Raw genomic sequence first — 26,525 nt, forward strand, 5'->3', positions numbered from 1 at the left:
ATAGTAATTCAGAATCTTTAGAAACTTTCTTCCTGTTTCTTAGAATTTTAGTATGTCCTTCTCTTAGAATCTTTCCCATAATAATACTGACCCGTCAGTTCATCTTCTCATTTCCTTTGATTCTTTAGCTATAGGGATTGTCATTGGGCATCGCTCCTGTGGTCTAAGAAAATGGTCCTCAAACTTGAGCCTGTGTAAGAGTCACAGAAAGCTTGTTAAAGACTGATACTTGAGCTCAAATACTAACCTTCCCAAACCCCAAGACTCTGATTTGGTAGGTCTGGCTTGGGATCCAAGCCTGTGCATTTCTAATAGGCTCTCCCAACCCCAGCCCCACCCTGGTGGTGCTGGTACTGCTCTAAGACAATGTGGGGACATCACTGGCTCTGAGCCTGGCAGACAGTGGGACTGTGGCTCTCATCCAGACAAGAAGCAAGGGGAGAAATTGTCTGCAGTGTAAATACCTGGAATTTCTAGGGGCATCAGGGGCACAAATCTCACAAGTCTGAGTTAGGATGCAAGGATCTGGGACCAGCTTCTGATTTACCAGTAGAAATAAAAACTCAAAACCACACAATAAAATTGGATGCCTATTGAATGACTACTCAAAAGAATTTAATATACATGTATATATTAAATGTATTTATCTTGTAAATATAGAGTTGACTATATGTATTGTATGTGAGAGATAATCTCAATTGTATTCACTCTCCCCGCTCCGTGTACACAATGAGAAAGGAGCTAAAGAACACATGTGCTAAGTGAGAGAATCTTCCCATAACCTCACTAAGAAGGAAGAGAGACCAGATGGGACATAAACTTTTCAAGGAGAGGCTGGTGTCATTACAAGATCAGATAGCAAGTGAGGCTTTCTCCTGGCTCACATTCCCTGTGTTACATCAAGAGCCTCAGACAACCTTGATCTTCACTAAGATCTTCCTGATCCCTGGTTCGAGAAGATCCCCTGGAGGAGGGCACGGCAACCTACTCCAGTATTCTTGCCTGGAGAATCTCATGGACAGAAGGCTTTGAAAAGACAAGAGTTTTTCCCTAAGCAGTAACTCCTACCCCTTTTCCCTCCTATTTTTTGTTTATTCTGCTTGGGCAATTATAGCTCCATTTGTTACAAGTAACAGAAATGAGCAGGAACTGATTTAAAGTTCCTAGAATGGCGCACAGAAGCCATGCGCAGGAAGGTAATGACCCCAGGAGGGCTAGAATAGGACACTGGTGAGCTTGGGGGACCCAGTCACTGAGCCTTCTCCATGTGTATCTGGGTCATTGTCTCTGCAGCAGGTCGTACAGAACATGTCCACCATTAAACCCCAGCGTGCACAGCGCTCTTAACATATGAAGACTCATGAAGACTCACTGACTCCCTCTCAGCTCCATTTCTAGCTTCCACTTGAATCTGGGTACCCGGCCCTGGTCTAATCAAATTGAGGGGAGGTATAAAAAGTGAAAGATACAGAGTAGGCAAAAATGAAGGAATATAATCTTCCATTTAGACGATCATTTCAAAAATGATCCCTGCCACATAACAAGCCTTCCCAGATTTCTATTGGTTGTCTATGTCAGAATCCATAATATATAGAATATCAGCTTCTGATAAGAGAACTGATTAATGTATATCATGGAAAAAAATTTTAAGTGAGAATAAAAAACATTTCAGGGACCCTAATACATAGACAACATTGAAAACAATTTTAGGTCATGAATGATTTTTAACCTACTCTTCCAAATTTATTCAAGATAGGGGTTTTATTTGATTGCTGTTTCTGTTGGTTGGTTTTTGCTTATTTATTGACTTGTTTGTTTATTTAGTGGACTAACACAAAGGAATTTAAAAAAAATCTTTCCAGAAGAGCTGCAAAGGCACGCTCAAGGAGAAAGAGCATTTCCCATAATGAAAGATGCTAGCTGCCCATGCCACTCCTGTAGCCCCCTGCTTGCTCTCTTTTACGAAAATGTGTATCCACGCATAGTTGCTTCAGTAGTGTGTCTCTTTGCGACCCTGTGGCCTGTAACCCACCAGGCTCCTCTGTCCATGATGGGATTCTCCAAGCAAGAATATCGGAGTGGGTTCCCACGCTCTCATTCAGGGGATCTTCCTGACCCAGGATCGAACCTGTGTCTCATAGGTCTCCTGCACTGAATCTACTGGGTCTTGATTGCTTTCCACTCAAAACAGTCCACTTGCCAAGATGGCACATTTGGGGAAGATTTGTTCTAAACTCCTTCAAAAGCAAACCATAGGAGGGTCAAAGTTAAATTGCAAAAGAAAATTAAAACAAGTACAAAATTATTAACAGATCAAATCAGTGAAACATTTTAAGAAGAGGAATTGCCAAAGAAGTAACACATTGAATGGCTCTTCGTTTCTGTATTTCCTTCTTACCTAGCATTTACTTTTGTATTTTGAAATTTCAACTGTATAATTTTATACTTTTTTATTGTTTTGATAAGGACATCCTTATCACGCTTCTGAACTTCAACTCTCTTCAATTTTCTCTTTGATGTTTTAAATTCTTTAGTTCTCCCTACTTTGTCTTTTTTTATTTTTATTACTTTATGTTTCCTGTCTAATTATGTGAGTTTGTCGTAAATCCTTAACTAATTTTCTTTGTCTAGCCAAATATTTGGAGCTTTTGTCAAATTGGTTTTGTTTGGTTCTTTTATTATTTTGACAGTCTATATTCTCTTCTTTTCTGAAGTTTTCTATTTTGATTATTACTTCTTTAAAGCTACATAAAAGCAAACCTGAAATCAGTTACCAAGGATTTGGCTGCTCCTGTAGAGACCCTCGGGCTTCCCAGATGTCACTAGTGGTAAAGAACCTGCCTGCCAATGCAAGAGATGAAAGAGACGCAGGTTCAGTCCCTGGGTCGGGAAGATCCCCTGCAGGAGGGCATGGCAACCGACTCCAGTTTCTTGCCTGGAGAATCCCATGGACAGAGAAGTCTGGTGAGCTACCGTCCATAGGGTCTCAAAGAGTCAAAATGACTTAGCATGCACACATGCACGTAGAGACCCTCGCAGAAAGCCAAGAGCCAGCGTTCCTAACAAAAATTCCCTTATTCAGGAAAGACTAGCCTCAGGCTCAGACTCCTGCCCACTGCCCTCTCCCTAATCCTTTTTTTTTAAAATATTTATTTATTTTACTGTTGACTGTTTTGGGAGGGCTCTTCATGCAGCATGCAGGCTTCTCTCTAATTGTGACCTGAGGGCTCTGTGTTGCCCCAGGGCACATGAGATCTTAGTTCCCTGACCAGGGATCAAACCTGTGTCCCCTGCATTGGAAGGCAGATTCTTAACCACTGGACCATCGGGGAAGTCCCTTCCTAATTTTTCTGCTGCCCGTGATCACCCCATTTCTGCTTCCCTGTATATTTCACACATATACCAAGACTGGGGAAAAAAAAAAAAAGGAAAGGATATTCTTTTTTTCTTTTTTTGGCTGCGCTACACACAACATGGGATTAGTTCCCTGACCGGGGATCAAGCTGTAGATGCCCCCTGCAGAAGTGTGGAGGCTTACCACTGGACCACCAGTGAAGTCCCAGGAAAGGATACTCTTCTTTTTCTATTGGCGTTAACACTGTTCAGGAGAAGGAGAATCCTACTTGTCATGCTCCCCTTTTCTCATGGGTGAATCTGTGCTATGTCTTAGAATGTTCATTTCTGTTTTTCACAGTGAGACCACAAAGAACTCCTTGGAGCATAGTCTACAGCAGCTCAAGAGCCATTTCACCTGGAACTTGGTAGAGGGAGAACATTCTTTGGATGATTTTGAAGACAGAGTGTGTAACGAGTCTGAGTTTCAGAACAGCGAATTCAAAGCCACGATGTGCAACATACAGGCCTACATAAAGCACCGCAGAGGCCAGCATGACGCAGCCCTCGGATACTTGCGGCAAGCCGAAGAGTTCATCCGGCGAGAGCACGCTGACCAGGCAGAGGTCAGAAGCCTGGTCACCTGGGGAAACTACGCCTGGGTCTACTATCACCTGGGAAGATTCGCAGAAGCTCAGCTTTATGTAGACAAAGTAAAACAAGTCTGCCAGAAGTTTTCCAGCCCCTACAGAATTGAGAGTCCTGAGCTGGACTGTGAGGAAGGGTGGACACGGTTAAAGTGTGGAGGAAACCAAAACGAAAGGGCCAAGGTGTGTTTTGAGAAGGCTCTGCAGAAGAACCCCAAGAACCCAGAGTTCGCCTCTGGACTGGCCATCGCGAGCTACCGGCTGGATACCAAGCCACCATCTCAGGATCCCGTTAACCCTTTGAGGCAAGCCATTCGGCTGAATCCTGACAACCAGTATGTCAAAGTCCTCCTGGCCCTGAAACTTCAAAAGATGAATAAAAAAGATGAAGGAGAGAGATTAGTTGAAGAAGCTTTGGAAAAAGCCCCATTGGCCACGGATGTGATTCGAGGGGCAGCAAAGCTGTATCGAAGAACAGGTGACTTGGACCAAGCTATAGAACTCCTGAGAAAGGCTCTACAATGCATGCCCAACAACATCTACCTGCATTGCCATATTGGGTGCTGCTATAGGGCCAAAGTCCTGGAGGTGGAGAAAATGGGCGGGGAGAGGGAGGAATTACAGAGACTAATAAGACACGCTATAGATCATTTAAAGAGAGCTGATGAGAGTAATGGAAATTTCTTCCGTATCAGCTCCTATCTCGCCTGCCTCTATGCACAAGTTGGTCAGTATGAAGAAGCAGAGTATTACTTTCAAAAAGAATTCAGCAAAGAGCTTTCTCCTGTAGCCAAACAAGTGCTCCACCTGCGATATGGCAACTTTCAGCTGTTCCAGAGGAAGTGTGAAGACAAGGCCATCCACCATTTCATAGAGGGTGTGAAAATAAACCAGGGATCAAAGGAGGGAGAAAAAATGAGAAACAAACTGCAAAGACTTGCCAATATCAAGCTCTCGAAAAACAGAGCGGATCCTAAGGCTTTGCATCTCTTGGCGTTCCTTCAGGAACTGAATGAAGACATGCAGCCAGCAGCGGAATACTCTGAGAGGTGTCTGGATTCTGGAAACCACATCCCTTCAGCATCTTTAGCTGAGGAATGAGGAACTGGAATGTGGAACCCACAGGGCTACTGCTAGAAGGGAGCTGAAACCCCTCCACCAAAATATTTAAAAATTGGCACAGGCATGGACTTAGACCCTGGCCACACAGTACTTGATCAAGGTTAGGGAGGAACTTTGCTGGGCCAGTGTTAACATCTGAATTGAGTTCTGGAAGGGGGACTGGACTGGGGGCAGGTCCGGGGCCTCAGTAAAGGGGCTATTTCCCAACTGACATCTTGGGAACAGTTGGCATTCCCTCTGTGGGGTGATGTCACGGCTATATTTCTATAAAGTACTCAGATGTCTCATACCTGTAACACTGTGGTCCCTTTCAGCAATGTTTTTTCCATCTTTGGAGTCATTTTAGATCCTGTACAGGTTGGTCCTGTGATACAGTCCAGGGCAGGCTTCCCTCAAAGATGCCAAAATGGAATATTGATTATTTTGGAATGGAATATTGATTATTTTGAAGTTACTACTTGAGAAAACAGCCAGTGCAAGGAGGATGCTCTGACCCTCCTCTCAGAGCAGGAAATAAATCTCCCATGAGAAAGGTACCTTCACTATGCCAGGAGGCAGAGAGGCATCCTTGTCACTGGCGGTAGGGAACTGAGGGCTGGGAAGGCCACATAAACCAGCTCTGCTTAGACTCTCCACTGATTAGTACCCAAGGCCAAGTTTCTTTGCCATGCCAGTTTCTCGTGAATTTATTACTTCTTTGTCAAAAAGGTATAAGAGCTGCCAGCTTTGGTCACTTCTTAGGCTGTAGACTAGGAGACCTCCATATGTATGAAATTAACTTAGATTTTCTCCTGTTAATTTGTCTTGCATCGATTTAATTATTAGATCAGCCAGAAGAACCCTGAAGGGTAAGCAGAAATTTCCCCTTCCCAAAACCCTGCACAGACACTACTGTGCTGTGTCCATCCAAAGGCTGGGGGATCGAAGCCTAGGGAGGCCTGGGGGGGTCCTCTCTCCCTTCCTTCTGCCTCACCTCCCCAGACAAGTCTTAATCTAGGACTGTTTATACAAACTCTATACAACATGAGTTCAAGTGTCCCTTTAACTGAAGGGAGGAAAGAGGTTTTAAAAAATAAATAAATAAAAAGAGAGAGAGCAGAGAACAGGTCAAATCTGCAAGGAATATAGCTAGAAGAAGTGGGGTCAAGTGACCACAATACAAGTGTTTCAGGAAGCAGGCAGGGAGGTTTCGCCTCTTCTCTGTCCTCCCTGTAACCACAACACAGCAAGTGAGGGTAAAAAGGTGGATTCTGTACAATATGCTAAAAACCAACATAATGCTTTTCTTTACAATATCTTGAATTGGTTTATAGTGCTCTTCAGGTCTACTATATGCTTCTACTTCTCTGTATATTCATTCTTTTTAATTTTTGAGAATTTGATGTTGACACTCCAACTCAAAAATCTTAATTTACCTGCTTGAAAAATAATTGTAATATATAGTGGAACTATATGTAATCTTGTTCTGTATTTTCCAAGTCTCCTATAGATGTGTTATAATCTTTCATAATTAAAAAAATAAAAACGAGAAAAAATTCTGACTCTTAAATTTGCCCATGGAGGTTTGAATAAAAAGAAAGGGGAAAAAAATGTGTATGGAAAGATGTCTTACCAATCGGGAGAGGGAAAGAGTAGGCGAAAGGGAAGGAGAGAAGAATGCTGCTTTGTCATTGTAGATTATAATCATACAGAGAAAATTTCTTTGCAACACAAAGACTTGCTTTGATGAACTCAGTTGCTTTGATGAGCCCAGATTCAAAATGATAGGAAAGCAGCAGGACAAGGGGAATTGTTTGGTGATTAAGGACCTAGTACACATTTCTGGGAAATGTCATCAATAATGGAGGTTCCTCCCATTAGAAATATTGTGTATTAGGTGATATAAAACTTCATTTAATCCTGAAAGTCTTCAGGGAAACATGAAAGTCATGGTATGCCTGGGGCAGTTGGGATTTTCTGGGTAAATACTGAAAGACTAGGGACAGACATCAAGGTTGGTGCGAACCAAAACAGTCAGGTGACCCAGCAAGAGACCATCAATCACCCTCTAGGTTGCAAAACGATTGCCTGTTGGAATTAAATTTAGATGGTAGTTATCAGGGGCTGGGATGTAGGGGAATAGGAGAGATGTAATTTAAAGGTATAAACTTACAACAGGTAGATAAAGTAAGTCTTGGAGATTTTATGCACAGTATAGTGAATATCTTTTGTATTAAAAATAGTGTAGTGTGCACTTGAGATCATCAGTATACATAGTGTGGATGCCTGAAAAATCACTAATTAATAAATAACTTAGATGTGATCAAACATAAAGGTGTGTTCTGGTTTTTCTTAAGTTTTGTTGTACCTTAAATCTTCCAGGCTCAGCTACTGAAAAATGCAATGTTACACTGGGCATGCACTGGTTCCAACTAACACAGACTGGTCTAACATTGGGAGCATAACAGGCAGGAAGGACAGAGGTCCCCAAGTGGTAGCTCTTTTAATTCTGTGTTGACAACCCTTGGTTCTGCCTTGAGCTAACCAATGCATTTTTCTTATGGAAAGGTTTTTCTTAAACTATGTTAATGAAACCATGTATTTGTTTTGGAATTTGCCTTTCTGCAAAATGGTTCCACCTAAGACTAACTTTTTTTCTCTTCTCACACCTTGGGCTGATAATAGCTTAACAAACCAGTATTCCTGTCAATTTTTTTATGGCCAGGGGATACACACCTTGTGCCATCCTATCTCAAAATGCATATTGTGGGAGGGGGGCCTGGTGAAACTCCCTCAGCCTTGAGGTGTCTCTCTTATCTGATTAATAGTTTTCTAACAGACATAAAACACCTTGCTAAAAACTAGCAAAGGGGCACTCTTTTTTTCCCCTTCTGATGTCTATGTCAGAAGCTTTCCCTATCTCTATTATATTTTAATAAAACTTTGCTACACAAAAAGCTCCAAGTAGTCAAGCCTCATCTCTGACCCCAGATGGAAATCCTCTGGAGATCATGAATCCCAGAGTAACACATAGCTTGCAGCAGCAACCTTTCAACAACCTTTTCACTGAATAGAACAAAGTTTTTTCTACAGCTTTTAGAGTCCAGGGCTTTATCTTACATTCTGACACCACCATCAGGTACCTTTGTGTACAGAAACACCCTACCCCTGCCCTCCGCAGAAGCAGATCTTGTTACATCTTGTGCTTCCATCCATGTTCCCCCTCCCTTTCTGATGTCCACTAGGAGAAATGAGGAAGTATCTCCAGTTCTGTTTTAGGCCCCATCCTGGAGGCAATCTAAACACATGTGGGAGAATTTTTCCTGTTAAGTAAAGAATAGAAAGAAACATGAAGTCTTTGTTTGTCAAGAGGCTTCTGATGGAAAATGCAATTCACATCAGCTGCAAAGGTAAACTCATTCCATTGGACTGACTGGACAAATAACCATTTCAAAAGAAGGTTTTAGCTTACTTGGCCTGAGTAACTTATTATCAGATATGGTGCCTGGGGAGAAAAACTGGGAGTATTCTTAGTGGAAGGTAAGACAGGCAGGCACACTGACCTGGAGAGAGGAACCCTGGCACCTGTATAGTGCTAAAGCAGGCACCCCGGGTATCTGTAACCTCGTCCTTGCAAGTCATGCCACCAAAACCTTTGCTAGAACAGAAGCCCCAAAAGAAAAAAGGAAGAAAGGGTGGAGAAGAGACATATGTCATGGTACACTTAATACTTATTTGAGGACTTAAAGCTGACAGAAACGATCGGAAAACAATCAAGAAAATTACGTGTATAATTCATGTTTCTTGAAATCTCACTATCCAGGAATAACAAACAGAAACACGTTAATTGGAATTACTTTAATTCCCTGGCTCTTGACCACAGCTCTCAGCGCATCTCCCTCCAGCACCAAGGACTGGGGAGAATGTCTCTTATCCTGGTCAGGGTTCTTAGCCATGCCAACGACTTCTCAGCAAAAGACTGATCGGCCTCTGTCCCCAGCCGCCTTCTTCACAGAGCTTTCCTCTTTCTTTCCCCATCACGTCCACGGACCTGCACAATTGTGCACAACGTGTGTCCAGTGCAACTGGAAGCGTGGAAGTGTGAGAATCCTGAAGATAAACAGGACCGTGTCAGGATCCCTACTATATGCACAGTCAACCTGGGATCCCAACCTGAAAAATGTGGGTTCCAGCCAGAGACCCAATGCTCCTGTCTTCTCCCTTCCTCCACCACTTCTCCCATCATCTCTTTGGGGAAAGGAGGTAACTTGATTTGTCTAATTGCAAATTTTCCTTATGACTTACAGCACAGCTGCCTCATTGCTGGTAGTCTACACCTTCTTAGGAGGCAACAAAGAGGGAGTCTGACTAAAACCTTTACAGTAAAAATGGTGCAGTGCCTTTGGAAATACAGTTTAGTAGTCCATCAGTTGGTTAAACACAGAGTTAGCACATGACCTAGCCATTTCATTCCTAGGCATATGAAGAGAAATGAAAACATACATTCATACATAAACCTGAACATGAATGTTTATATCCAGGTTATTCACCACAGACAAAAGGTGGATCCATCAACGGATGAACTGATATAGTAAATAAAGTATATCTTTACAGTGAAATATTATTCATCAATAAAAAATAAAGTACTGTACATGCTACGACATAGATGAAATTTGAAAATGAAAGAAGCCATTCACAAAAGGTCACATATTGTATGATTCTATTTATATGAAATGCCCAGTGTCGGCAAATTTATCAGAGAGAGAAAGCAGATTAGTGAAGAGATAGAAGTAGATTGTCTAGGGCTAGGAGGACCGGTTGCTGTGCTTTGTCACTCAGTCATGGCTGACTCTTTGTACCAGTCTCCTCTGTCCATGGAAATTCTCCAGGCAAGAAAACAAGAATGCCCTCCTCCAGGGGGTCTTCCCAACCCAGGGATTGAACCCAGGTCTCCTGCATTGCAGGAGGAGTCTACCATCTGAGCTATCAGGGGAACCCAGGAAGACTGGAGGTGATAGCAAGGAAGTGTAGGTCTCCTTTCTGGGGTAATGAGAATGCTCTAAAATTGACTATGGTGATGGTTGTACAGCTCTGTGAAATACTGAATTGTATAGTTTCAGTTCAGTCTCTCAGTCGTGTCTGTCTTTGCAACCCCGTCTTTGCAGCACACCAGGCCTCCCTGTCCATCGCCAACTCCCGGAGTCTATTCAAACTCATGTCCATTGAGTCGGTGATGCTGTCAAGCCATCTTATTCTCTGTCGTCCCCTTCTCCTCCTGCCTTTGGTCTTTCCCAGCATGAGGGTCTTTTCCAATGAGTCATTTCTTCGCATCAGGTGGCCAAAGTATTGGAGTTTCAGCTTCAGCATCAGTCCTTGCAATGAATATTCAGGACTGATTTATTTTAGGATGGACTGGTTGGATCTCCTTGGAGTTCAAGGGACAGTTAAGAGTCTTCTCCAAAATGGGTGAATTGTATGGTATGTGAATTATATTTCAGTATGACTGTTTAAAAAAAGAATGAGTATCCTTGATGCTAGTTAGTGTTAGTTGCTCAGCCGTGTCCAATTCTTTTCTGACCCCATGGACTGCAGCCTGCCAGGTTCCTCTGTCCATGGGATTCTCCAGGCAAGAATACTAGAGTAGGTAACCATTCCCTTCTCCAGGGGATTTTCCCAAACCAAGGACTGAACTCGAGTCTCCTGCACTGCAGGGAGACCTTTTTACCATCTGAGCCACTAGGGAAGCCATCCTTGTTATAAATGTACATAAAGAAGGCAAGCTTTTCTTTCAACATCTTTTATTTTTAACCTCTAAATTTGTTGGCACTGTGTCGTGCCCTTCTTATTATTCAAATTTTAACTACCATCATTACTTTTGCACTCGAGACATGTTGGAGAAATTCTATATTCTATTTTCTAGATAGGGTGTGGGTATGAAAATCTGGTCCCAGTTGATTTTATTTTTAAACATCCATTCTCAGGAACCATTCATCAGCAAGTTGGCACCAAGGAAGAGTTTAAAAGCAGAAGAAAATCTGACTCAATGTCTAAGTCTAAATCTACAGGTGTACAAGTCTAAGTACACTATGAATTTCTTAACAGGCATAATATTATTTAACTACCACATGCAGCTGTTGCAAATACCATGCTTATCCATGAGCACTTCATAAGCCAGAGATAAGAATAAGAAGAGAAACAAGAAATGGGCAGCTGGTACAACTACTCTGGAAAATAACTTCGTAAGATTGCAGTTGGGATGAGAGGAAGCCTTTGGCCAGTTCAATAAATTTGCCTCTCCTCTGATCTAACCACTCTGATCACTTTTACCTTTCAAAATAGTGTCTGTCCCTAAAATCAGCACCCACACAACACAGAAACCTTCATGACACAACTTCCTTTCTCTCTGAGCAAAGAAGGCAAAATAGAGAGACACATTTTCCCTGGGCTGGATGTTTAGGGTTTCATGTCTGGCCATGCCAGGATTAAGCACCAGGTTCTCAGTAACAGAGACACCATGAGTTATTTTTGAAATGTACATTTTGTTGGGAATCCCCTGGCGGTACAGTTGTGTGGTGCAGTCAAAAAAGCAAATAGATAAAAATTTACATTTTACGTGTCTGTGGTGTGTGGGGCCCTCTAAAGCATGGGGCCAAATGCAGGAGCCCCTTTTACCTGGGTGACGCTGTAAAAGATAAAAAGGTATGTTACTTTATCACTACCAGCGTAACATATTGTTAAGTAAGACAGCCAACAAAATCACATACTTACCCAGGTGCAGGTTACTTTGGCTGGACATAATACAGTCTCTGAACTTGAAGTATTCTATGATGCTCCCATTGTTGGGAAAAAACAAATAAGTGTCAGTCTTGCTACACAAGAACCTCTGCTTTTCGCAGCTTCAGAACAGAGGGAGTCTTTCTTCTAGGCAACTGACGTTTCTTGATCTTCAGATCAGCCTTGAGAACTATCCTCCCTCTATTTTCATGAATATTTACATCATAGGAAATTCTACTTTAAAAAAAAATCTCTCAGGGTATTATCACTCCTTCAGAGCTCAAAGCATAAATATCTAAATTTATCAGCTAGGCAGCTCACCCAACAATATTACATGTGTTACTATTTCCCAGTTTATAGCTGGGAAAACTGAATGATTGCTTTGGATCTCAGAGATCCTAAGTGCCCAGGGTTTATTCCAGGGCTTGGCTTCTTATATTTAGCATGGGGGTTGGGGGGAGGGGGGGGGAACTCAGGCTCAGTGATTTGATTCATGGATAATCCCAGAGATAGTAAATAACACACTGAATTAAATCCAGGTGGCTCAGATGATAAAGAATTTGCATGCAATGCAGGAGACCTGGGTTCCATCCAGGGGTGGGGAAAATCCCCTGGAGAAGGGAATGGCAACCCACTCTAGTATTCTTGCCTGGAGAATTCTCATGGACAGAGGAGTCTGGTGGACTATGGCTCATGGGGTCACAAAGAGCCGAACACGACTGAGAGACGGCGCCTGAGCCACATAACAAGGTGCCAATTGTCTCCCACAAGTAAGATGACTTGTCTAAGCTACTTTTTACAACAGTACTTCTTGAGCAGTCTTTCACACCATGTGCTCCGAGAAACACTTTCATAAGAATCTCCTGAAAAAAAAGTGAAAGTGTTAATCACTCAGTCCTGTCCCACCCTTTGCAACACCATGAACTGTAGCCGGCCAGGCTCCTTTGTCCACGAAATTCTCCAGGCAAGAATACTGGAGTGGGTTGCCAGTCCCTTCTCCAGGGGATCTTCCTGACTCAGGAATGAAGCTGGAGTCTCCTGCGTTGCTGCCGGACTGTTTACCAGCTGAGCTACCAAGGAAGCCTTCCCTTCTCCTGCTGCTGCTGCTGCGTCGCTTCAGTCATATCCGACTCCTACATACTATTAAAAAATGCAGTTTCCTGGGACGCACCTTAGCATTAGGGTTGAATTCCTGAAATCGCGATTTTTATTTATTTACGTATTTGCCTCTACACACCTCTTGTGAGGTCTTAGGTCGCCACCAGGTATGGAACCTGCACCACCCCAACCCCCACCCCCAAGTGGAAGTGGGAGTCTTAACCACCGGACTGCCAGGAAAGTTCTCAGAGTCATGATTTTAAAGGAGGAGTGGCTTCTACTGAGTCATGATAGATTTCAACCTTGTTTCCTTTTCCTCGCCTTGATGTTAATAAGCTTCACTTTCCATTTCTTCTTCTGTTTCATAAAGGCAATCACTCAGAAACTGAGAGAAAGCATCAGCTGACACATTCTCCCCACCCCATGTCCCTTTTAATAGCTCCTTCAGTCTTTACTTGAAGCAGACTCGGAAGAGTTCTGAAAAGCAAACCAGCTTGGACCCCAACCTATTCAGAACAGCAGAAAGCAGCTCGCCATAATGAGGTCAGTGAGTTAAGGCGCAGGCAGCCTGGATCTTGAATGCAAATTGTAAGCCGAGCTTCTCGAGTGCAGGCAAATGCCGGAGTTTGTCCTGTGCTCGTGGACTGAAGTTCCTGTATCAGTATGGGCACATTTTATTTCTGTGACTTTTCCTGGTGTGTGCACTCACACTCTCTAAGCTTCACAGGGAGGAGCTGGGAGCAGGGAGCTGGATGAGAGGGAGGTTTGGCAGGAGTGATTAAATCCAATCAGGCACTAAATTTGCAGATTCAAATTTAGATCTAAGCAAATTACTCTGTGGGCGCTTTTCTGTTGTTTCCTTTAAAAGAACTAAGAGGCTTTCCTTTTGTCATTCTAAAAGGAAGCATTTCTTTTCAGCAGATGTTATTAAAGATGGAGTTGGTAGTACAAAGCCAAGTCACACTGGGAATTCTGCCCTGAAAATCTGATCACTTCAAGATGGGAAGTGGAAAAAACAATCCTTACCAACGGACATTTTTTTTCCATTTCTTAAACGAAAACAAACCCGAAGCTTAGAGTTTATTTTTATTGCTGTAATGAGAGCTTGTGAGCAACAGAAAATAATTTTTCTTCAAAACATAAGGACGTAATTGCTTTCCTGTGTGTGTGTGCTTAGTTGTTCAGTTGTGTCCGACTCTTTGCAACCCCGTGGACTGTAGCCCACCAGGCTCCTCTGTCCATGGAGGACATTCTCCAGGCAAGAATATTAAAGTGGGTTGCCATGTCCTCCTCCAGGGCCTCTTCCCAACTCAGGGATTGAACCCAGGTATCCCAATTTCTTTCCTAGTACTGATCTAATTTCTAATGAATGAAAGCAGAGCAATGATTGCCTAGGGATGGTGGAGGGTGGGATTGGGCTTGACTAGCAGGGCACACCAGGGATGATACAAAAGAAGGTAGTGGTGGTGGTTGCATGGGTATATCCATCTGTCAGAATTCATCAAACTATACTTTAAGTGGGTACATTTTAGTATATGTAAAGTGTAATCTTGGTAAACTTGATTTTAAAAGATGTGCATAGATCTGCTTGAGTTCTACCATCAGATAGAGCCTCAGGAAAGATACAGCCAAAAAAAGGGAAAACTTTCCCATCAAACAACAATGGGAAGGAATTGAGAAGCTGATTGACTGGGGAGGGGGCATCCTAGTGATCATTTAGGGAGTGAGTACAAGGAGCCCCAAGGGCTCCCAGATGCTCTGCAGGCTTGTATCCGGGGATGGGTGGTTAGAGGAATTTACCGTCAAATGCCTCAGATCACCTTTCCTATATAATGGGCTCCCAGACATGAGTATGTGAACTGTGTCTGCATAAGTGAGTTGACCAGAAAAACCTAGCCCTGCCCAGTGTCTTGGTATCCCGTCTGCCTAAGAAGCTTGGTAATGACCTGTGCTGGGGTATGTCCAAAGCCACTGATCCAAGGAAGTCTGAGAGAGGCTCTCTGGGCTATGGTGGATCAAGGTGCCTGTTCCCAGTTGTTGTTTAAGCGCTCAGTCATGTCCTACTCTTTTGTGACCCATGGACTGTGGACTACAGCCTATCAGGCTCCTCCGTCCGTGGAATTTTCCCAGGCAAGAATACTGGACTGGGTTGCCATTTTCTTCTCCAGGGGATCTTCCCGACCCAAGGATGGAGCCCGAGTCTCTTGCTGGGCAGGTGGGTTCTTTACCACTGAGCCACAAGGGAAGCCCTGTTCCCAGAGGCTGTGCTAGAAACTGCCGAACAGGGAAGCTCCCTGGGGAAACACCTCATACCTGGGGGCTGGCTGGTGAGAGCCTTCCTCTGCCCAGTCCACTGTGGAACTCTGCTGGCCCCTCGCACACTCAGAACTCACTTAAAATGGTAACACTGATGCACCACTGCACCATGGCAGTGACCGTTTTCCTGCGATCAGTAGCTGCCAAGAGGCCTACATGCCTTATAGCATCCTACCCATAGCCCCAGGAAGGGAGCCTATCATTTCTCACTAGCCTCATTTTGTAGATGAGAAAAATGGGTCTCAGAGGGCAAATTACTTGGCCAAGAGGTCACATAAAAAGTAGGTGTCAGAGCATGGTCATTATTCAGGAGCCACACTCCGGTGCTGAGCATCTTCTGGCTCTGGTCATAAGGGCAAAATGCCTTCATTATGCTTATGTTAGAGAGGAGGGGCAGGGACTGGCAGGTCTAGGCCCTTGGGGTCCCTAGTTGGAGAGGGAGGACTATTCCTTAGAGTGCTCAGAACCATGCCTTAGATAAGGGTAAAAGTGGACCTCCCTAGGGCACAGTCTCCTATCACTTGGTTGTTAAGAAAAAAAAAAAGGTAATTTAGAAGATATCTTCTAAAATGGCCTGGAATAACTTATACTTTTTCTGATTCGGTGTTTGCTAATAGATTAAATATGTATTTCATAATTTGTCAATCTTTCTTACCAGTTCATGCATTTTCATTTCTGTGGCTCTCTGATCTACAGAGTCAGGTGCTGAGGACATCCTCCCAGCAGAGCCAACAGCTGGTAGCTGGGAAGGCATGGGAGCTGAGGAAATGAGGCTAAGTGATGTGATTCAAGGACTTTCCCAGAGGCTGGTCAAAGAGAAGACTGAAGTCCAGGATTTCTGGGGTCAGTTTCCTCTCTTCCAGATTGTCTGACTCACTGTTTTATACATTACACGATCTCTCATAAGTAAATGGAAAAATTTTCAAAATACCTCCAGGGACTTCTGGGGTGGTCCAGTGGGTAAGACTCCACACTTCCACTGCAGGGAGCATGGGTTTGATCCCCTGGTCAAGGAACTAAGATCCCACAGGCCACACAGCCAAAGACACCAAACCAAAACAAAGTAAAGGAGCTCCAGGACTGTGCTCCACAAAATGTGATACAGGGACTCCTGTCACAGAACTTCCAGGATGCCTGTTAAAATGCAGAGAGCTGAGCCCAGGTCCACCTCCAGGCTGCATCTGAGTCTCTGGGAAGAGAGCCTGTAATATGCTCAGCATCCACAACGCCTTCTTTGAAACTCACGAGCAGATCCAGGAGCGGTGTAGAAGGGCACTCCCAGCTCTGCATCCACAATGCCTTCTTTGAAACTCACGAGCAGATCCAGGAGCGGTGTAGAAGGGCACTCCCAGCTCTGCATATTCAGTGTCGGTCTCTCTGCAGCAGGAATCTCACTAGCACTGCCTCCGTTTTGTTTTCCTTTCCTGTTTTACAAAAGCACAGACCTCGCAGCTAGCATCCTGAGTGGGAACCTCCTCTGCATTTGCTTGTGATCCAAAAGCAGAAAATAGAATCTGATTGAACCCCAGCTTCTCAGAACAGCAGGGAAAACAGCCATCATGAGGTAAATACTCTGCTTCCCTGATAGGAAGTTGAGAATCTCGTCCAAATCTTGCTCTTGAGTGCGATGTCCTGAAGTATGCTGATCCAGTGTTTGCTAATAGATTAAGACGCACTGCACGCATTTGATCGTAACTCTGTTACCGACTCACGCACTTTTATTTCTGTGGCTCTTCCTGTACAGAGTGAGGCGCTAAGAACTTCCTCCCAGCAGAGCTAGCAGCCGGCGGCTGGAAGGAATGGGGGCTGTTAAGACAGCCTAGGAGGGCGGGCTCAGATCCCTTCAGCAGAAAATCTGGTCCATGGGAGCTGGGGCCTGGAGGAAAGCTGCTAGGGGTGTCTTGTTCTTCTTTTGTTTCTTATATTTGGAAGGACTAAATCACAGGTTTGTGTGTTTTGTTGTGGCTATCCTGGTCATTTTTGAAGCATTTCCTTCTCAGCAAATGTGCTAAGGATTAGTTCAGTGCTGTAAAACTACATGACGAGATTGTTTTTGCCTTGAAATCTGCCCTTTCAGGACTGGGGAATATCTCTCTGAACGGTCTTCTTACTGACCTGCTAGACAGGGAGTAAGTGTCTCAGAGACACGACTTAGCGACTAAACAACAACAACAACTATATATGTGTATATATATATATGTGTGTGTGTGTGTATATATATATATAGAGAGAGAGAGAAAGTATTTAAAGCAACTTAAAAAAATATATGAGCTAAATTAGTAACTGAGAATACCTTGGCAAATGGAGTATTGGTTTTTGAAAAGACAACAGTATTTTTTTTTATTAAATCAGAATTATCTTCAAATGTTTTATTTTGATCTACTCAAATATGTTAACATTTTCATAAACATCAATTACATATGATACACGTAAACATATCAACTAACACACACGTAATAGGTAATAAAAATACAAAAGGTTTTGGGGGGAACTGAGTATTTCATGTACCTAAACTATATAAAAGTGACCAGACTGTCTAAGATAATTCTCTTTTAAAATGTTTATGATTGGTATATAAAACTGTAAGATACAGAAAGCACACACTGTGGAGATTTGATATCTGTATACATCGTGAAAGGATTCCCCCATCTAGTTAATTAACATACCCATCACCTCATATATTTTTGGGGGGTGAGACCATTTAAATTCTACTCTCTTAGCAGATTTCAGTTATACAACAGCGTTATCAAGTGGGCTCACCATGTTTCTCATTAGCTCCTCCAACCGTATTCGTCTTATAACTGAAAGTTTGTGTTCTTTCACAAACCTCTCCTTATTTCCCCCTACTTCTTTTATATATTTATCATAAATTTTTGCTTTGTGGCTACTGTGAGGCTTTTTACAAAACATCTTATAATAGTCTATTTTAAGCTGATAACAAGTTCAAACACCAGTTCAAAAACTCTACCTTTTTAACTCTCTCCTCCTCCCATAGTTTATATTTTTGTTGGCACAATTTGTATATTTTTACCTAGTGTGTACATTAACACATTACTGTAGTTATAGTTATTTTTAAAACTTTTTCCTTTTAATCGCTAGATTCGCAAATGATTCACCCACTAAGGCAACAGTATTTTAATGCTAACCCCTGGACACTGGCTCTGGGTTACATGTTTCTTCTTATCCAGATCTCAGGACTCCCAACCCAGTATACTCTGCTCTAAATCATACTTCCCAGGGAGATCAGGTATCAAATATCTACGCAAACTGGCAACCTAGGGTGGAAGGCTTAGGGAAAACCAACAGACCTGATTTCCAACATTCAATAGGTTTTGTAATCATGAAGCCACATACATAGCTGGCTATCCTCCTGAATAAACTGTTCAGCATTACCACACATTTCTTAACATGGCCTGCTTTAGCACTGGTGAACTGGTGGGACGGATGGAATATCCCCAGGAGTTCCATACTCCAGGCTCCTCACAGGTTTAGGAATGTTGAATGAGCTTTTCTGCTTGCCCTACTTTCTTGAGCAGTTGAGATCTTCTAAAGTTTATGACAAGACTGGAATATGTTTCATCTTGGAAGAAGAATATTTATCAATAAGTGCTTTTAAATTTGACTTGCAAAGATCCCTCTGGTTCATTGATACATCAAAGCCTGTCTGCCCCTACAGTGCACCCCCACTACTACCCTTGGGGGGAAAAAAGTGTTATCAGACTGGCAGGGTGATTTCTGGATCTGCTGAAATGAAAACATCCAAGGTCACCTGTCTTTCTGCAGACTCACTGAGAAGTTGGATGTATATTCTCTGTTAATCCTTAGAGTATTTAGCTGTTGTTCTCAGGCACCTAGATAACACCTACAAATCTGCAGACACATTTTATTGATCTGAAACTCATGCTTTTTTTTTCTCTAAACTTCCTAATTGGGCAGTTAGCAAAGTTAACATGTGTTGAAATACTGAAATGCCTTTATAATGCTTTAGTTGCATAACAGCTATAGACAGATTTGTCCAGTGATTATCTTTATAACTTATATCATCGAGTATTTATTTTCTAATATTGCTACACTTGATCAATACTGCTAACCTGAGTTTTGACCTACTGTCCTTCATACAGGGCAGCTAGAATCCCCAGGAGAAGCCAAATTGAAAAAGCCTAAATGGAGAGGGAAGATTGTAGTACTGTGGTGCTCTAGCAAGGGACCAAGAGAGTGAAAAGGACTGCCAAGAAAAGAGGCACACACATAAAGGGATATCTGCATAGACAACACTCCTCTCTTGCCTCACCTTGGGTTGATCCCCTTGCCTCTGCATCTCTCCCTGTGAAGCATGCCACATGCAGTCATACCGTATCACAAATGGCTTCGGTGAACACTGCGGGAGAGAGGCAGGAAGTTGATCGGGGCACTGGCAGCAGTGGTGTGGGGGCCACTGCTGAAAAGTGAAACTGAAAGTCACTCAGTCATGTCAGACTCTGCGACCCCATGAACTACACAGTCCATGCAATTCTCCAGGCCAGAATACTGGAGTGGGTAGCCTTTCACTTCTCCAGGGGATCTTCCCAACCCAGGGTTCGAACCCAGGTCTCCCACACTGGGCTTCTCTGGTAGCTCAGCTTGTAAAGAATCTGCCTGAAACGCAGGAGACCCCGGTCCAGTTCCTGGGTGGGAAGATCCCCTGGAGAAGGGAAAGGCTACCCACTCCAGTATTCTGGCCTGGAGAAGTCCATGGACTGTATAAGTCCATGGGGTCACAAAGAGTCAGACACAACCGAGCAACTTTCACTGCCAGGGCTAGTGCGGGGCCACGGTAAACTGCCAAATACAGTCAGTGGCTCCTCTTACAGAAAAATGTGTTTGACAATTTAAAGAGCTTTCCTTTATTCGGAGGTTATAGTCTCACTTCTTCGGTGATAAGAAAAGTGCTTCCTTTCTCTCTTTTTCTCTTATTTAAATAAAATTTTAGCAAACACAGATGGTTGGTTCCTTTTGATGAATTTTCTCCCCATGTCAGTGTTGCCAAAAGGTTGGCCGCCCTGTTTGCTTCATAACGATTTTCTGAAACTGTGCTAGTCCGTGAAATCCAAAATTGTGGACAATGGTGGGTTTCATGATTCTGGAGGTTCTTTCCAATTTTATGGTGCCAAGAATCTACTGAGAAAAAAGGAAGAGTACAAAATCCATAAAATATACCCCAAGCCCCAGGAAAATATAGACATGAGAACACATTTTGAGAACTTAGGTAATTTATTTAACTAATTAAGGCAAATGATTTCCCTTGGTATCTTCCAACTACAAAACACAGATATGCCCATTTTGTTTGTCATTTTTCAAAACAAATTTATCCCCTCTGGGGATCTGGCCTATTTAGAGTGACTGCTTCAGTCAAACTGAAACCAGGCCTTCATGGGTCTCTGTGTCACTGTAGGGAGGTGTGGAAAAGAACAAAATCGTGTAACACAGTGGCAAACATCCCTGGGCTTTCGTTTCTTTCTTTACGTGGTTCCTAACCAGACTGTGAGCTCTGAGGGTCAGAGATTACCTTCATTTTTCTCAGCATCCCTAAACACTAGCAAAGTGACACAAAGAGGTAGCCTTGTGAAGGGTCTCTGGATGGCTAAATAAATCTGGCTTCATAACTGAAACAGGCAAGAGAGACCTCAGGTCCTCCAACTGTGGCGCTCTCCTCTTCTCCACCTTAACCTTACCTCCTACATAGCTGCTCACACGATAGAAGGGATGGGCTTTGCGGGTTTCCTGCATAGACCATAGATGTAGAAAGGTAAATCCAGGAAGCAAGAGAAAGTACCGTTTCCTCTGTCTTGGAAAACTTAGAGGTATGGATTAGTGCGAGCTACACACACACACACAGACTGCAGGTTGCTGTCAGCCCCAACTCATGAAGGCTGGACATAGGCAGAAGGCATTTGCTAACCGCTGTTGTTCCAGCCTCTCCCATGTGTCTGCTGCCCAAGAAGTAAATATTTTGAGCACTGCAACGGTGGGAATCCATTCAACCAGGGATAAAGCTGAAGGTCCACTCTGGTTTCACTGCTGAAAAACATACAGAATAACATAGGAAAACCAGTTGAGATCAAATGTGTAAGCCCATTCCTGGTACCTTTCCACTTGAGCTCTGAGGAAAGCTGATGACCACCGTGCAAGGCAAAGCTGGTAGGTGGGCAACCAAGAATTCTCCGTCCCAGGACTCCATCCTACATTAAGGATGTAAAAGCTAAAGAAAAAGAAGACCTTAGTGAATTTTGAGCTCAAAACTGGTTTTTCCATGTTATTCTGTATGGTTTTCGGCAGTGAAACCAACGTGGATCTTCAGCTTTATTCCTGTTCCTTGTAAGGGAAGAAGTTTTATGTAATTGGACATGTTTTGGTTTACCCTCATTGAGAATTTTAACCTGTTTTTGTACGACTGCTACAATATTTTTTTTTTTTAATTTTTATTTATGTATGGCTGTGCTGAATCTTCGCTGCCGTGGAGGCTTTTCTCTAGTTGCCGGGAGTGGGGGCTCCTTTCCAGCTGTGGTGCTCGGGCTTCTCAGAGCGTTGGCTGCTCTTGTTGAGGAGCGTGGGCTCTAGGGCACGTGCGCTTTAGCAGCTATGGCTCCTAGGGTCTAGAGCACAGGCTCAACAGCTGTGGTGCAGCGTCTTCAGTGCTCCTCGGCATGCGGGACCTTCCTGGATGAAGGATAGAACCCGTGTCTCCCGCATTAACAGCCAATGCACTGAGCCACCAGGGAAGCCCAATAATTTTTAAACATATTTATTTTACCAGCTTAAAAAAAAAACTTTTCAGGACAAATTTTTTATACTCTACTTATTTGTTCAAATAAAGATTCTCAGCTAATGCTGGTTAACATACACACACACATACACACATATAATTATAGAGAGAGCATGAGGGCAACAGAGAGAGAGATTTACTCTAAGGAACTGGCTCAAGTGATTATGAAGGCTGAGACAATGCATGATCCCCTGTCTATGACCTGCAGATCCAGGGAAGCCAGTGGCATAAATCCAGTCTTGAGTCCAAAGACTTGAAAACTGGAGGGCTGACAGTGTAAGTCACAGTCAGAAGGGAGGAGAAGACCAAAGTCCCAGCTCGCGCAGACAGGCAGAGAGACCAAAGGGACCCTTCCTGTGCCTTTTTGTTCTACTCAGGCCTCCAACAGATTGGACGAGGTCCAGCCACACTGGGGAGGGTAATCTGCTTTACTTAGCCAACTGACTCAAATGCTCTTCTCTTCTGGGAACATCCTGGCAGACACGACCAGAACTAACGTTTAACTGGATAGGCTGGACACCCCGGGGCACAGTCAGGTTGACACACGAAATAACCCGTACTTGCATCACAGGGCACCATACTCGGCAGCTGCACATCACAGTGACTATGTTTGCTTTCTCCACAGTGAGGACAACAAGAATTCTCTGGAGCAAATCCTTCCGCAGCTGAGATGCCATTTCACGTGGAACTTATTTAAGGAAGAAAGTGTCCCTCATGACCTCGAAGAAAGAGTGTGTAACCAGACTGAATTTTTAAACTCTGAGTTCAAAGCTACAAAGTACAATTTGTTGGCCTACATAAAACACTTAAAGGGTGAAAACAAAGCAGCCCTGCAATGCTTGCAGCAAGCCGAAGAGTGCATCGGGCGAGAGCACGCTGACCAGGCAGAGGTCAGAAGCCTGGTCACCTGGGGAAACTACGCCTGGGTCTACTATCACCTGGGAAGATTCGCAGAAGCTCAGCTTTACGCTGACAAGGTGAAACAAGTCTGCCAGAAGTTCTCAAATCCTTACAGTATTGAATGTCCTGAGCTGGACTGTGAGGAAGGATGGACACTGGTCAAGTGTGGTGGGAAAAAAACTGAAAGGGCAAAGGTGTATTTTCAGAAGGCTCTGGAAGAGAAACCCAACAACCCAGAATTCTCCTCTGGACTGGCCATCGCAATGTACTACCTGGATGAGAGGCCAGAGCACCAGTCCCCTGTGGAAATTCTGAGGCAGGCCGTTGAGCTGAGTCCCGACGATCAGTACATCAAAGTTCTCCTGGCTCTGACGCTGCAGAAGATGAATGAACAAGCTGAAGGGGAACAGCTGGTTGTCGAGGCTCTGGGAAAATCTCCTTGTCAAACAGATGTCCTTTGCAGTGCAGCCAAATTTTACCAAGGAAAAGGTGATCTAGACAAAACAATTGAACTGTTGCTAAGGGCACTGGAATCCATACCAAACAATGCCTACCTCTATCACCAGATAGCATGCTGCTATGAGGCAAAAGTCAAACAAATTCAACATACAGGAGCATCTGAAGCTAGTCAGAAAGGAGAGAAGATTGAAGAACTAAGGAAACATGCTAGAAACTATGTGAGTAAAGCGATTGAGAAGGGACTAAATCCTCTGCATGCATATGCTGATGAGTTCCTGGAAAACAAAGAATGTTATCACACAGCTTTCAGTAAAGAGCTCCCCAGCACCAAGGGACAAGAGCTCCATCAGCACGACTGCAGTCCTCAGGAGGATCATGAGATATCTGAAGACACTGAAGTCCAGTGTTCTTTAGACGGTTTATCCATAAGCACAAAATCAACTGAGAAAGAAAAGATGATATTTCAGCTACAGAATGTAGCTAAAAACCAGCTACCACAGAATGGACCATATTCTTGGTCTCTCCAAGGCTTAATTCACAAGATGAATGGAGAGCTGCTGCAGGCGGCTGAATGCTATGAGAAGGCACTGGATCACCTCCTAAGGAACCGCCCTTCAGGCATAGGCAGCATTTTCCTGCCAGCAACTGAGCATGAAGAAGGCAGTGAGGAAATGGAGCAGGATGCAGACAGCTCTAGACTCAGAGAGCTTCCCGACCCCTGAGCTGAGACAGAGAGGAAGAAAAGGAAGAGAGAGTCAGGGAGCGGGAAGACTGGCATTGTAGGGGGGAAGGGTGGGAAAGCAGATCCCCAGTCTGAGCTTACTGAGCAAGATGGTCCTGCTTATCGCTTTAAGGCATGTTTCTAGAGCGTGGCTTGCTCACGACTGTCTCCCCTGTCCATACCAGCTACACACAGTTCTCTGGTCTGCACATCTTAAACTGCCAGCAGAAACAGTGCTTCAAGCCTGCACGAGGCATTCCGTTCTCCAGACAGCCCTGTGTCTGCCCCTCTCGCCAGGGTCGTAGCTGGCCACTATCAACAGAATCTCATGTCCTTTGTCCCATTATTATCCAGGCTTCTGGGCCCCCTGGAAGACTCACTTTTAACAACCCTGGAATGCTCCTTATGTCTTTCTCTTGGCTTCAGCTATATATTACTTTTGTTAGTGATACTACAATAAATATATATTCTTGATTTGTTGTTGTTTACTCACTATGTCCAACTCTTGTGAGCCCATGGACTGCAGCCCCACCCGGCTCTTCTGTTCATGGGAGTTCCCAGGCAAGAGTACTGGAGTGGGTTGCCATTCCCTCCTCCAGGGGAATCTTTCCAACCCAGGGATAGAACCCATGTCTCCTGCATTGCAGGCGGATTCTTTACCACTGAACCAACTAAGAAACCCACATTCTTGATAGTAACACTATAATAAGTTTTGGAGACAGATTTAATCGTATGGTTTGTGTGTGTGTGTGTGTGTGTGTGTGTGTGTGTGCCCGCGACTCAGAGTGACATCAATCCTCAAACTTTCTCTTGCAATGGATGGTAAGTAATTGCCTCAGGCATCCTAGGCTATTCTCAACACACCCATTTTAGCTTCTCCTTGGCACTAACACCCTCAGCCTGCAGCCAGGCCATCTGTGGGCTCTGGGAACGGCGACTCTCACTCCAGCCCAGGGGCCTCAGCTGAGCCCAGTGCCCAGGTAGCATCTACTGCTGTTGACCACAGTGCACCAGAGTGTAAAGGGTACCAAGACTAGGCTGGGCAAAGATCTTCAACCTCCACGGTGAATGAAAACATTCAAGTATTCTCCTCTCAGCTGGGAAATCCACAAGGGTTGTTTGCTTTGTGCAACCCAGTGATGGACCAAGAGCCCTATCAACCTCCGCTCAAGCCACTAAAGGGCTGGCGTTCATAAACTTTTCCAGTGATATCCTCTGATTGACTGTGTGCAGAGGAAAATTGTTAAATTAATATACCAGATCCCAGAGAAGACAGAAGAACTGGCATTCCCACTGGGTCCGTGAGTAGAAAGCCAGAAAGTTGAATCTTTGTCATGCAGCAGAGGAATCCTGAAAAGCTATTTAGTCAGCTGCACTGGCTGTGGCAGCAGCAGACTCCGGCGAGGGTGCCCCCAACCCGAGTTATCTGCTGGCTCCAGCAAGGCTGGGGCGCCATTAGGTGTGCAGCAGCGAACTCTTGACTCCAGGCCAGCCTTGACCTGGAGCGGCACTGTCTCGTGTGACCAGTTCCAGAGGGGACACCGGGCCCCTGTGAGGGATACGACCATGGAGACTAACACTGAAAGCCTGACTGAGGCATAAGGGTGATTTGGGATGAAGGCAGGGACTGGCTATTTCTTGCCCTCAAAGACAGCTAGAGCTCTGGGTAGGTGAAGAATTACCTATCTTTGTGCCAACACATATACTCAAGGACACAAAGAGTTAGGATACTCAGGGAAAATTGGAGGCTTTCTGCACGGCTACGCCAACAGGGGCACCTAGTCCCATCCTCAGACTATATAGGCAGCTGACTCACAGAGGGATCATGACCACTGCCCAGCGCTGTTCCTCTGCACTCGGAGGGAGTCTCAGTCACCCTTCAGATGGTGCTGAGGCTTCCCAGAAAACGCAGCTGACTGGTCCTGACCTACAAAACGGGCCGTGATTTATTTTTCACCTGGGTAATGTTATTGAAAGGATGCCTGCACAGTGACAATCTACCTTTGTCCAAAAACACATCAGTTCAGTTCAGGTCAGTTGCTCAGTTATGTCCGACTCTTTGCGACCCCATGAATTGCAGCACGCCAGGCCTCCCTGTCCATCACCAACTCCCGGAGTTTACCCAAACTCATGTCCATAGAAATCGGTGATGCCATCCAGCCATCTCATCCTCGGTCGTCCCCTTCTCCTCCTGCCCCCAATCCCTCCCAGCATCAGAGTCTTTTCCAATGAGTCAATGCTTCACATCAGGTGGCCAAAGCATTGGAGTTTCAGCTTTAGCATCAGTCCTTCCAAAGAACACCCAGGACTGATCTCCTTTAGAATGGACTGGTTGGATCTCCTTGCAGTCCAAGAGACTCTCAAGAGTCTTCTC

The 26,525-nt window shown here is 44.2% G+C and overlaps 2 protein-coding genes and 1 long non-coding RNA gene across 9 annotated transcripts in view; 2 read left to right on the forward strand and 1 right to left on the reverse strand.

Annotated features, from left to right (window-relative positions):
• IFIT2 (interferon induced protein with tetratricopeptide repeats 2) overlaps positions 1 to 6,637 on the forward strand; it is a 26,920-nt gene extending 20,283 nt beyond the window's left edge. For all 5 annotated transcript variants that reach the window (XM_069567972.1, XM_069567974.1, XM_069567973.1 and 2 more), the window contains one exon: positions 3,695 to 6,637. In XM_069567972.1, coding sequence (XP_069424073.1) covers positions 3,695 to 5,081 — 1,387 coding nt within the window. In that variant the 3' untranslated portion in view covers positions 5,082 to 6,637. The remainder of the gene's footprint in view (positions 1 to 3,694) is intronic.
• The window catches only part of LOC138427865 (uncharacterized), an 83,564-nt gene that overhangs the window by 27,405 nt on the left and 29,634 nt on the right, over positions 1 to 26,525 (reverse strand). The window lies entirely within an intron of this gene.
• Positions 13,226 to 24,625, forward strand: IFIT3 (interferon induced protein with tetratricopeptide repeats 3). 3 transcript variants are annotated; one of them, XM_069567960.1, is made up of 4 exons: positions 13,226 to 13,496; positions 15,966 to 16,112; positions 16,708 to 16,833; positions 22,697 to 24,625. In XM_069567960.1, exons 3-4 carry the CDS (start codon positions 16,829 to 16,831, stop codon positions 24,150 to 24,152), a joined length of 1,461 nt encoding a protein of 486 aa, XP_069424061.1. In that variant the 5' UTR covers positions 13,226 to 13,496; positions 15,966 to 16,112; positions 16,708 to 16,828; the 3' UTR covers positions 24,153 to 24,625. The 3 variants fall into 3 exon arrangements, with proteins under 3 accessions (XP_069424061.1, XP_069424059.1, XP_069424060.1); XM_069567958.1 differs by having other exon boundaries at positions 13,241 to 13,496; positions 16,713 to 16,833; XM_069567959.1 differs by lacking the exons at positions 15,966 to 16,112; positions 16,708 to 16,833 and having other exon boundaries at positions 13,273 to 13,496.

This window comes from Ovis canadensis, chromosome 22 (genome assembly GCF_042477335.2).
Source record: "Ovis canadensis isolate MfBH-ARS-UI-01 breed Bighorn chromosome 22, ARS-UI_OviCan_v2, whole genome shotgun sequence".
In the NCBI taxonomy this organism is placed as follows: Eukaryota; Metazoa; Chordata; class Mammalia; order Artiodactyla; family Bovidae; genus Ovis; species Ovis canadensis.